At 40.2% G+C, this 12638-nt stretch overlaps 1 protein-coding gene across 3 annotated transcripts in view; it reads left to right on the top strand.

Annotated features, from left to right (window-relative positions):
- The window catches only part of KIF1B (kinesin family member 1B), a 127436-nt gene that overhangs the window by 68412 nt on the left and 46386 nt on the right, over window positions 1-12638 (top strand). The window contains exon 20 of one of the 3 annotated variants that reach the window (XM_007463143.1): window positions 459-1943. The exons of the other annotated variants lie outside the window; for them this stretch is intronic. Coding sequence (XP_007463205.1) covers window positions 459-1943 — 1485 coding nt within the window. Of the gene's footprint in view, window positions 1-458; window positions 1944-12638 lie in introns of those variants that run through there. 3 annotated transcript variants of the gene reach the window in all.

The raw sequence follows: 12638 nt of genomic DNA on the forward strand, positions 1-12638 counted from the left end.
AGGCAAATGTGGGGAAGTGGCTGCATGGGTGTTAGCATGTGTGGGGCAAAGGTTTTACTTCGTTTTCTTGAGATAGTGGAGATGTTATTTCACACCGTTTTGTTAATAACTTCATGTGACCTTAGAGTGAGAGACTGTTGCTCACTGTTTCAGTCCTCCTAAGAAATATGATTGCAGATTTCATCACTTAAGCCAGAAAGTGGAAATTTGGATTAATGTTACTAGAAAAAAAAAAAAAGCAAATCTTTATATTAATAATAATCTACATAAGCATATGTCTGAATAGACTTGCACATCATTTAGGGTTTTTTTTGTTTGTTTGTTTTTTTTAGTTTTTTGGATTTTGTTTTTAAATTTATTAGGGCTTTTTTGCTTGCTTTTTCTTCGATTTGATTTTCCTTTTTTACATTTTAATTTTGGTTATTTTGGGGCCATTTTTTGATTTTGTTTTTCCAAAGGACGCGGATTCTGATAGCGGGGACGATTCTGACAAGAGGTCCTGTGAAGAGAGCTGGAAACTGATTACTTCTCTGAGAGAAAAGCTACCTCCCAGCAAGTTGCAAACCATTGTTAAAAAATGTGGCCTCCCTAGCAGTGGGAAGAAACGAGAACCAATTAAAATGTATCAAATCCCCCAAAGAAGACGCCTGAGTAAAGATTCCAAGTGGGTCACCATCTCAGATCTTAAGATACAGGCTGTAAAAGAGATATGCTATGAGGTTGCTCTCAACGATTTTAGGCACAGTAGGCAGGAGATTGAAGCCTTGGCCATTGTTAAGATGAAAGAGCTTTGTGCCATGTATGGGAAGAAAGACCCCAACGAGCGGGACTCCTGGAGGGCAGTGGCCAGGGATGTCTGGGACACGGTTGGTGTAGGGGATGAGAAGATTGAAGACATGATGGCCAGTAGTAAAGGAGGAACTGATGTGGATGACCTCAAGGTTCATATAGACAAGCTGGAAGACATTTTGCAAGAAGTCAAAAAGCAAAATAACATGAAAGATGAGGAGATAAAAGTATTAAGAAATAAAATGCTCAAAATGGAGAAAGTCTTGCCACTGATTGGGTCTCAGGAACAGAAAACCCAAGGAAACCACAAAGCAAAGGAACCTGTTGGAGCTGGTGCCAGTAGCAAGTCTGAGATCGATGTATGTAAAGGAGACAGTGGAGAACTTGGGAAAGAAGAGCGTGTTTCCCAGCTGATGAATGGAGACCCAGCTTTTAGACGTGGACGTCTGCGTTGGATGAGGCAGGAGCAAATTCGGTTCAAGAACCTGCAACAGCAGGAGATAACAAAGCAGCTTCGTCGGCAGAATGTACCTCATAGGTTCATCCCTCCTGAGAACCGGAAGCCCCGGTTCCCCTTTAAGAGCAACCCTAAACACAGAAACTCTTGGAGTCCCGGGACACATATCATCATAACAGAAGATGAGGTTATAGAGCTTAGAATTCCGAAAGATGAAGATGGAAGGAAAGGAAATAAACAGGAGAACCAAGAGAAGGGGAGTAGAGCAGCTTCTAAGGATCCCCAGTTACCATGGGGCTCTCAGGGCACTCGAAGTCAAGATCACATTCAAGTTAGCAAGCAGCATATTAATAATCAACAACAGCCACCTCAGTTACGCTGGAGAAGCAACTCGCTCAATAATGGCCAACCGAAAAGCGTGCAGTGCCAGGCATCTGCTTCTTCAGAATCACTAAACTCCCACAGTGGTCACCCCACCGCTGATCTGCAGACTTTCCAGGCAAAGCGCCATATGCATCAACATCGTCAGTCTTACTGTAATTATAACACTGGAGGTCAGTTAGAGGGCAGTGCAGCCAATTCCTGTCAAAAGCAGACTGACAAACCCAACCACTGTAGCCAGTTTGTGACACCTCCGAGAATGAGGCGACAGTTCTCAGCACCCAATCTCAAAGCTGGTCGAGAAACCACAGTATAAATTACTGGACAAACTTGAACCCTTGGTGGAGGAAACAGGCAATGGTAGCTTATGATTTGGGTTGGTTCTAGCCTTGGCCTTGAGTTCCTAGTATTTGCGTTATGATTATAATGTTGTGCTTCTAAAATATTAACTGATTTTAATATTGTTAAAACATAAAACACTGGTAAATGTTTCGACACCTCCCTTTTGTTTGTATACCATAAGTGGGCAGTTTCTGGAATTTTGGACAAAACATTGAGACCTCCCTTATTTTTCTGAGACTTTCCTCCTTTCTTTGGTGCCTAGATAATATACTTACTTACACAGACTGGTCTTGTTTTGGTGTAAGTTTGCTATGTTTTTATAATGCCTATAAATTTATCTGATATCCAGAAAGTCTTGCCTCTTGGTTTATGCAAACATTCAAAAGAGGAATTTGATATGTAGCATTAAATGTCTATTATTTCCCCATAAATGTTAGACATTAGTTTAAAAATAATAACATGCAACTGTGTGAACACAGCTTTGGATTTCTTATCCATGTCTGTTTGTTTCTTTCTTTAAATATCATGGAAATTTTCAAAAACCAGAACTAAATGTCTTTGGACATATTTTATAGGACACAGCTTTGCATCTTCCGTGGAACTTCCACATCTTCTTGCTCTTCTATATTTTACATAGAACTGATTCAGTAGGGTTTTTTTTTCTTTTGACTGTGTCAGTGTATGTATGAATTTTGTCATAATACTGAAATCTTTAAATTGGCATCCGTCTGGATTTCTGTTTGTGGTTCGCATTTTGAAGTTTAACATATCATTTCTCACACAAATACATACACAGAGAGACGCTGAACTATTCACCAATATCTTGCCAACAGAAATACCAACAAAATACTCGTATGATTCTTTGAGCAGTATGTATAAGTTTATAGGGAGGTTATTTGGTGGAGAGAGGGGAGAGGTGGAACATGGGGAGAAGGCTACAGCATTTGGCTGTGTGTACTTATTTTCAGTAGATGATGAAATAATGAAATAAGTTAACTTTGGTTTGGTGTAGAATAAAGGAGATGATGTATAATAAACTATTCTTTGGTCAGCAGCAGTGATCCTCACAGATACTCAAGCAAGGAAAGAGAAGTCCTGATGAACAGTTATTGTATCAATACCTCATTTTACTATGTTGTGGTCTCAGTTTGCCTCACTGGAGAATCCACTAAAAAAGATGGATTTTGATGGGAAGAAAAGAATAGTTTTCTGCATCCTTCATCTCTTGAACTTGTCAGAAACTTTTTAAAGAGGCGGTGTGAAGAGCCAGAGATGTCTATGAGATTGTCTGGCATCATGTTGTTGAAGATTACTAAGTCACCTATCAAACGCTTGTCTTCCAGATGGTGTGAAAAATTACATCCAGGATAGCAGTTAATGTTCAAGGAAGCCTTAAAGATTGTGATTATATGGGTTTTTTTCCTTTGCGTGTAGGCACTATTCTTTATTAGAACATTATTTTTAATCATAGTATTTTTTTTCTTTGCTTCTAAGAAAATGCTTTTATAATGCACAGAAAGTTGCTTCCAATTAACTTTGGGGGTTATTTTTGCTTTCATAGCTAAAGCAGTCCTAGTCTTCAGCTGAAGTTTTATGGCAGATTAGACAGGGGTGATGTCTGTCATGGGTTGACTGAATGATGTTTGTAATGAGTTGACTTAATCGAGATGACAGTGTCCTGTACCATGTGGTTTGAATATACTTGGTAGGGTACTTCAGATCAGTCACTTCAGTGCATCTTGTGTAAACCCCGTTTGTCCTTCTTTGTTCTTCTTAGACATAGTTATGTTATCTATTTCTTTCTTGCAAAAAAGTTCATTTTCTAAAACTAATAGTAATAATAACAACGCAACTTTCAACTCTGTAGCAAAAGTGGGCTTTCAATTTTCCAACTTGAGATAACATAGGATAGGCCTATATATTTTCATTTTTATGGTGGCCTTTTGATCTCATTATGGGCAGGTACCTCCCTTTCACACTAAACAATGGGAGTGAGTTTCTGCTGGTGATCAGGAGACACTGTACAATGAGAAGAGATACAGTAGTTCATTTACAAGTGTGGGTTGTGTAGGCGCTATGCCCACAGCGACATTCCAGAGAGTTAGATTTGTATTTTTGCTTCATGTGCTGATGCAGGCGCCCTCAGATTACTGAAATGTTTAGGTATCTCATGTAGCCCTTAATTTCAGATGACCAGAAAGAAATGAACCAAGATTTGATTGCCCTTCATGCATTTCAGAGCAGATACTTGTCTTAGAAAATAACTGTGTGAATGGAATTTCTTCATTGACTTTCACTGAAGAAGCAACTAGTACCATGCTTTTGTGATTGGTATAGCCTACATTGCTTCGTTTGTTTTTTTAATTTGACAGTGTCTGTCCCTAAGCTTAAATACTACAAGACCAAAGGGAAATGGTCACCATTAAGCCATTATTGTGTTATTGAAATATCCCTAGGTATTATCATAGTGAAATTTTTTTTTTTAAGTTTGTGCTATTGAAATTCTATAATGATCTGACAATAATGGAAAGAGAGTCCTAATCAATTGGTACAGTTTCACAAACCAAACCACACACTGTGGTATTCCTTGGAGAGTTAAAGACTTCTGTTTATCTAATAAGTCTAAACCAAAGGGCTTTTCCTTTAGTTTTGCTTCTAATTCTTTCTGGTGCTTCTCTTTTCACTGAAAATGCAATGAATGGGAATTGTTTATTCCATTGAAGTGACTTGAAGTGACCTCTTGTGCTTTAGGTGTAGGTTGATGCTGAAGAAAAACAAAACAAAACAGGACAGAACACAGTTTGTCACACCGATGTCTGCATTAAAGGCTGTCAGACTACAGGAAGTTACATAGGTTTTCTCCCGTCAGCTGCTATACCCCTGTGCCTTATTGGTCCTTTGTAGACTTGCCTTAATGATTTGTACAAAGGACTGGGAGCAGGGGAAGCTGTTGAGTCCTGGCGTACCTTAATGAAGACGCCTTCTTAGGTGCAGTGCAAAGCAAGCATTTGTTCTGCACTGTTAGAGCCAAATTCTGTATTATGAACAGTTTTCATAATTGTCTACTTTATGTCATCTTTCTGAGATTTAAAAATCTGCTCTAGATACTTAGTTTGAACCAATGTAGGTTGTGAAGTGTATTGGTTTCCTCCCATCATTACTGTAAAAAGAAGTTGTGAATCTTCTTGTTAATGAACTATGGATTCCTCCCTCAGTTTCTTTTTAGAAAATGCTTGAAGATTGTCTTTGAGTGTAAGATCTACCTTTTCCGAAAGGGAGAGTTAGTTTGTAATGTTAAAAAATAAAGTCCTCATTCAATAAAAACTGAAATTCTCTCTTAAGAGTGTGATTTCTCTCTGATGTGGGAGGAGGGAAAGTGAAACAGAGTGATGCTAATGGAACCTGGTCTTGACTTTTATTTATTGCTCTTTCACCTGAAGATGGTTACAAACCATACCTTTTAAAAAATATTTCTACATGAACTTGATTTGTTTAGAGCTTTTGCTTTTTGTTACCCTTTTTGATTTATCAAAATTCTATCTTAAATGAGGTCTTTAATCCCTATTTTATGCTACGTTTTACTTAAAACCTTTTATATTATAAGATAATGAGGATATCAGATATCCCTTTATGATTTCTTTGAGTTTATCTTGTATTTTCTGTTTTTTTTTAACTATATAATTTTGATTTGCAGTTTTCTTTAAATGAAATGGTATACTTCATATGGGTAGAAATGAAATTTCTAAAAAGCTTTGAGTAACTCTGTTTAGCTTTTCTTTTTTCCCTTAGCCACTGCTTTTCTCCACCCAGAGCATTGGTGATATGTTAGAGGTGAACAGGACAAAGCAGAAGATTTTTCTGGAGCGGACCATCGGTCTTATTGAACATTTGGACATGACATTATTTTTTATGTTGAAAAGCTACATAATCATACATAATGGAGTAGAATACAAAATCCACATGGGTTTTTTTTTCCCCCCAACATGAGTTTTTAATATGAAATTTGGAACTTAAGGGAAATGTTACGCTTGGATTGGCTTGCTTCAGCCTTCTTACCTTTTCCCTTCAGGTACTTTGTATTTCTCTGCTGTTGGAGAACCTGGTGGAAAAGTTGCCAAGACCTGACCATTTCTAGGACAGTACAGACAATTCCAATGCAGTATGATATGTGTAGTAATGGTTGTGTGCACAGGATGAGTGTGGGCAGAGTGGGAAAAGGTTTTTGAAAGAGGAAGCCCTGAGCCAAGAGCAGAGTCCCAAAGTACAACTGCAAGTGTATCCAAGTGAAGAATGGCAGGGAGAAGGAGGAAACGTGTCAGGTCCAGGGAACTACTGCGAGTAACTTGGGGGACCTGGCGGGGGGTGGGGCAGGGGCCAGATCATGGCATGCTAAGGACTTCGGATTTTATCTTGAGCATGATGGAAGCTCCATGTATTATACAGGGAGATTGCATTCGTAGATTCATCTTTTAGAAATGGCCAAAGTTTGGGTTGGATGGAGGCAAATTCAGAGCCCAGTGCTGCAGTTGGGAAGTTGCTGGATGAACTAAATGAGAAATGATGCTTTCCAAACAGAGGCAGGGGGACAGGATGGAGGGAATGACTGATTAGAATATTTGGAGATAGAATCAATGAATCAGTTCGTGGAGGGGATAAGCCCTGTGTATATATCCCAGAAGGTGAAGAAGGCTCTTGCTTGGACCATGTTTGGAAAGTAAAGTTAAAGAGCCCAAGATAGGACTGAGAGATTGGGAGAAAATAGGAGCTGCACAGGTCTAAGAATAGGTGTTGTGAGACCCCTGGAGGCATAGATCTGAGACTGTGTCCGCATGGTGCTGCTGGCGGTGAGTACATTAAGGTGTTGACAAGAACTGGGGCGTGGACATCTCCCTTCCAGCTATCGCTTGCTAATTATAATCTGCCATTAAAAGAAGGCAGCATTAGCAAAATGAGCCAAGCCTCTAATGTCAGAAACAGCCTAACCAGAAAACCCAGAATTGTGACACTGATTTTACCTTAAATGCCACCTCCTCAGAGATGCCCTAGTTGTGGCACCATCGTGTCTCACCTGTAGTACCGCAGTAGCCTCCTAGCTGGTCTCTTCACTTCTGTTCCTGACCCCTGTACGCCATTGTCCACATAGCAACCAGCAGCGTCCTTTGAAAACAAAAATCAGTGCCAGTGGCCTCCAGTGGCTTCCCATTGCACTTTAAAATCTGAACCTCTTATCGTAGCTTCCAAGGCTGTCCCTGTTTTGGCTTCTTGCCTGTCTCTCTGACTTTAAGTCTTGACATTCTCTCACTAGCAAGCACTTTGGACTTTTGTTCTTTGAACTTGCCAAGCTCGTTTCCACCTCTGGGCTTTTCACTTCCTCAAGACTGGCATCCTTTCTCCTCATGCTAAGCTCCTCTTCCGGATCGGTGCTCACGAGCCCCTTTTCCTGCCGCAGCCTATCCCAGGGCAGCTCACTGTTTAATAATAATGCTAACCTGTAGTTATCTGTGCACTTACTTGGTGCTTCCATGAGACTGTAAACTCACCTAGAATAAGCACCTATCTGTCTTGTTTTCTTCACTGTTCGTCTGTACACATCACCCAGAAGAGTGGTTCTCAAACTGTCGTGTGCATCAGAATGCCCTGAGGGGCTTGTGAGAACATAGAATGCTGGTCCCACCCCCAGAGTTTCTGATGCAAGAGGTCTGGGGTAGGATCTGATAACTGTATTTCTCATAAGTTCCCAAGTGCTACTGATGCTGCCAGATCAGCATCCACCTTTGAGAACCACTCTCTAGAACAGGGATTGGCAAACTTTTTCTGTTAAGGGCCAGATAGTAAATATTTTAGGCTTTGGGGGCCTCGTGGTCTCTGTCAGAACTGCTCAGCTCTGCTGTTGTAGCAGAAAAGCAGCCATAGACAATATGCAAAGGGATGGACATGGCTATATTTTGATAAAACTACTGTATTTATCAAATGGTGGGCTGGATTTGGCCTGCAGATTTGTCAACCCCTCAAAGATGGTCACTTTTGAGAACTGTTAACTAGAAGATCAGTACACGACTGTGTATCTGATCTAGGAGACAGAAAAGTGCCACATGCTGGTGGGTCAGTGGTGAATGACAGATCCCCGGCCTCGTGAAATTCACAGAGCTGTGGAGGAGATAGCTGTTAGACAGTCACACCAGTGGTTATACAGTACATTTAATGCCCTGAGGGAGAAATACAGGGTGCTCTGAAAGTTTACAACCAGGTGCCTCAGGGAACAAAAAGGTGGCCTTTTCTTGCTCTCAGCTGATGATTTTCATTTTGAGAAAAAGAAGGAATCAGAAGTAAACTTGCTTTTCTTCCCACTTCTAGGTCTGCGTCCAAACCATACTTGGCCTTCCCTCCTGTTGGTGGAAGAACTGTCTGTGCTCCTGTCTTAGCCCAGCCCTTGTTCCCTTCATCCTGTCTTCTGAGGGACTTATTGAACATTTCCCCCTTCTCTTTTACAACATCAGTTTTTCTCCCTCCACGTTATTCCTGTCAGCATTACAAGCATGTCATTTCACCAGTTATAAAAAAGTTCTGTGTTCCCTGTGACCTGCCACTGCAGTTCTCTGTTCCTTTTTCTAAAAATACTCCTGAGAGCGTTTTCTATACTTTTTCCCACTTGTCCACCTTCTTTTTCTTGTTTCCTCTCCCCATTCTTAGTTGAACTCACTCTGGTCAGACTCATTCCCGCCTCACCACTGAAGCCACCCTGATTAGGGTCACCAGCAATCTCCATGGTGACAAATCCAGGGTGTTTTCTCAGACCTCATCTTACTAAATCTGTCTAGCATTTGACATGGGTTGCCTACTCTTTACTTCTTGGAACACCTTATTCTCTTGGCTTCTGATTTTCCTCTGACCTCACTGGCTGTTCCTTCATGGTCTCTGCGGACACATACATTGGCTCTTTCCGTATCTATTCATTCCCCCAGGTGACCTTATGCATTTCCATGTTCACACAGATGATGATGCAGACAGCACCTCCTGTGTGTTGCGCATTTACAGTGGACCCTTGAAAGACACGGGTTTGAACTGCACGGGTCCACTTATATGTGGATTTTTTTTCATTGCATATGTTCAGCAGTACTCCTCGATCCACGGTTGGTTGAATCTGCGGATGTGGAACCTCAGAAACCGAGGGCCGACTGTAAAGTTACATGCTGATTTTTGACTGCATGGTCAGTGCCCCAACCCCTGTGTTGCTCAAGGGTCAACTGTACTTGGGCCAATAAACATTTTACATGTATTAGCTTATTGAAGTCTCGCAACAGCCCTCTTCTGTAAAGTAAGTGTTGTTATTCCCATTTTACATGCCTTCCCATTGTCACACAGCTACTAAGTGGGGATCCAGGTCCAGTCTCAGGCAGTCGGTCTGTCTGCAAACCACTGCCCTGCCTCCCTCTCTGCTGACTCTCAGATGTACTCTCTCCAGCCTGGGTCATTCCCCTGACCTCTGGACATAGATGCACAGCTCTGACCTGCCATCCAGAAAGCTAAGTGGCATCTCACATTTAAACTATGTAAACCAGGGCAGCTAGCTCAGACCAAATATCCAAGGGTGATCCTCAGTTTCCCTTTTTTTAGTACACCCCGTGATCACATCATCTGTAGGACACACTTCCTCTGTCTGTAAAACATATCCCAACTCTATTCTCTTTTCATCACCTTTGCTGCTGATACCCTGGACCAGGCCACTGCCATCTCCCTTGAAACTGCAGGGACAGCTTCATGACTGCTGGCCTTGCTTCCAAGCCCACAGGCTATATTCTCCGTGGAGAGTGGTATTTTTAAAACATATGCTTGACCTTAGTACTTCCCAGCTCTAGACCACCCAGTGGCTTCCTTTAGAGTAAAATCCACAGTCCTTCCCGTGGCCTCTAAGGCTGTCCATAGCTTGGTCCCTATCTGACTACTTCTCAACTGCATCTCCAACCCTTCTCACTCCTCCAGTCCACCACACAGGTTTTCTTGCTTTTCCTTAAACACACCAAGTTCCTTTCTATCCCAGGACCTTTGTACTTGCTGTTATATTTGACTGGAATAAACAACCCCCACCAGAGATCTCAGAGTGCTTGCTTAGAGCTCTGATTAAATGTTATCTCTGTGGAGAGACCTTCCCTGACCACCTAATCTAAAAGTCTTCCTCCACTCCTCTCTTCTCTCTGTTACCCTCTGAAAGCTACCTTCTTTATCTTTCTTCATAGTATCAGTACTACTCACTACTGAAATCCTAGTGTGTACAGTGTCTGTTTACTGTTTATCATCTCTCCCGTATTACCAGTGAGACTTCTGTCTTATTGACCACCGTATTCCTAGCATCTGGCACATAGTAGGAGTGAAAAAAGTATTAATTTGCTGATGAGATGAATGGATGGATAGTGGTTAAAAAAAAAAAAGCATGCTTTGAGTCCAATTGCTTGGGTTCAGATCCTATTTCTACTACTTGCTAATTTTGATCTTTGGAAAGTTACTTAATTTCTTTAAGCCTTTTTCTTCTTTTTTAACATGAGGATAAAATAGTAGCATTTTCGTAGGGTTATTGGGATGATTGAAACGATCCATGTTAAACATTAAGAACAGTTCCTAGTACAGTGAGCTTAAAACCAAGGATAGTTGGGTGGAAGAGAGCATTCTAGAAGAGGAAACAGCCAGTGCAGTGCCTTTATAAATATGGAGCATATATTCAGTTAGTCGGGACTTTTTATAAGCATGGAAGTTTCCTGGAAAATATGTTATTTTTTAGTGTGTTTTCCATAATGGTCCTAGTTTTCCCCGTGAAATCAGCAGAACAGTAGTATCTGAATCTCTTTATCCGTTTGTTGTAGGAAAATCCAGGGCTTAGAGTTTTTCTGGTAGCATACAGATATCCTTCCTTGTTGGAAGCTCATGTGCAGCCTGGTTTGGGGAAGAGGCCAATTCAAGAATGGTGTTGACATTTGGACTACCAGCTGCTTATAGAAATTTTCCCTGGTCAAAATGCAATTAAAGTTTTAGGTCTATAGCATTATGGAACATCTTTTTATGTCAGCTTTACTGCCACTAAAGCACAACCACAGCCCTTAGGGAAAGTCACCCTTATACTTTAACTGTCAGAATCTGAGGATTTTGTTTTCATTGGTAGTTTGACCAGCTTATAAACCTATTCTTGAGGAAGTCCTTAGAAATAAGCCAGTCACAAAAAGTCACAATTGTATGATTCCATTTATATGAGATACCTAGAGTAGTCAAAATTGTAGAGACAGAAGGTAGAATGCTGGTTGCCAGGGGCTGTGGGGGTGAGAGTATTTAAAGGACAGAGAGTTTTAGATTTACAAGGTGAAGAGTTCTGGAGCATGGATAGTGATGATGGTTGCACAGTGTTATTAACGTATTTCATACCTTAAAAGTGGTTAAGATGGTAAATTTTATGTTATGTGTATATTACTGTAATTTAGAAATTGGGGAAAAAATGAAAAACAACAAAATCCTCAAGCTAAGATATTAACATTTTTTTCCACCTGATGCTTTTTCTGTAAATCAGCTGTCTTTCTCTTTTTGCTGAAAGAATCCTATGTAATAACATAGGTTTTTTAGAAACCACACCCCCAACCTCTTACTTTGAAAACAAATAGTACAATGAACCTTTGTATACCCATGTTTATATACTTTTCCTGAATCATTTGAAAGTTAGTTATAGATATCATGTCAATTTCCCCCTAAATACATATGTATCTCCTAAAATCAAGGACATTCTCTTAATACCATTATCCCATCCAAAAATTTAATACTGATTCAGTATCATGTAAAATACAGGTCATTTTCAAATTTCACTAATTGTCTAAAAAAATATAAATGTTGGAAGTGTGTGTGTGCATGTTTTTTAATCCAAGATCCAGTCACGGTTTATTGATTGCATTTGGTTCTGATGGTTCTTTTATCTTTTGTTACACAGGTATTTTTGAAGAGTCTAGGCCACATTCTAATTTGTCTGATTGTTTCCCCGAGATTAGATTTAGGGTAAACATTTTTGTTAAGAATGCTATAAATGTTACATTGTGTGCTTCCGTTTGCTTCACATCAGTAGACATAAATTGTCAATTTGTTCTATTATCAGTAATGTTAAAGTTTAATAAATTTAGTTAATGTGATGTTTCCCAGCCCTTTCTCCTTGTTAGTAGGCTCTTGAGATTGTGTGAATATTCTGTTTTCCATCCACCTTTCGCTCAATTGTTTTGGCTTTTATTAATGATCCTTGCCTGATTCAATTACTGCATCTAGGGTTGCAGTGTAGTGATTTTCTAATTGTCATCCCCTCTGCATTTATTAACTGGCTTTTTGTTTTGTTTTTTGGTAAAGAAGAGCTTTCCCTTTTTCTCTCCTTCTTTCAGTATCACTGTGGGCTCATGGATTCTTTTTATACTCAGTGTGCTGTATATTCTTTTCCTGTTATTATTATTTATTGTCCAATGGGAGTCTTTGTCCTTTTTAAATGGTCTCATCGGTCTTTGAGTACTCCATGCGTTCTGGCCCAAGATATTCTGGGGTTACCTTGTATTTTCCTTGCTCCAGATCTGAAGTCAGTCAGTTTCACAGGAGCCCTGGTTCCTTTTAGTGGGGAATGGTATTTAGAAACCAGGATTGGGGGCTAGGTGTACTTAGA

Source organism: Lipotes vexillifer, unplaced genomic scaffold, assembly GCF_000442215.2.
Source record: "Lipotes vexillifer unplaced genomic scaffold, Lipotes_vexillifer_v1.1 scaffold109, whole genome shotgun sequence".
Taxonomy (NCBI): Eukaryota; Metazoa; Chordata; class Mammalia; order Artiodactyla; family Lipotidae; genus Lipotes; species Lipotes vexillifer.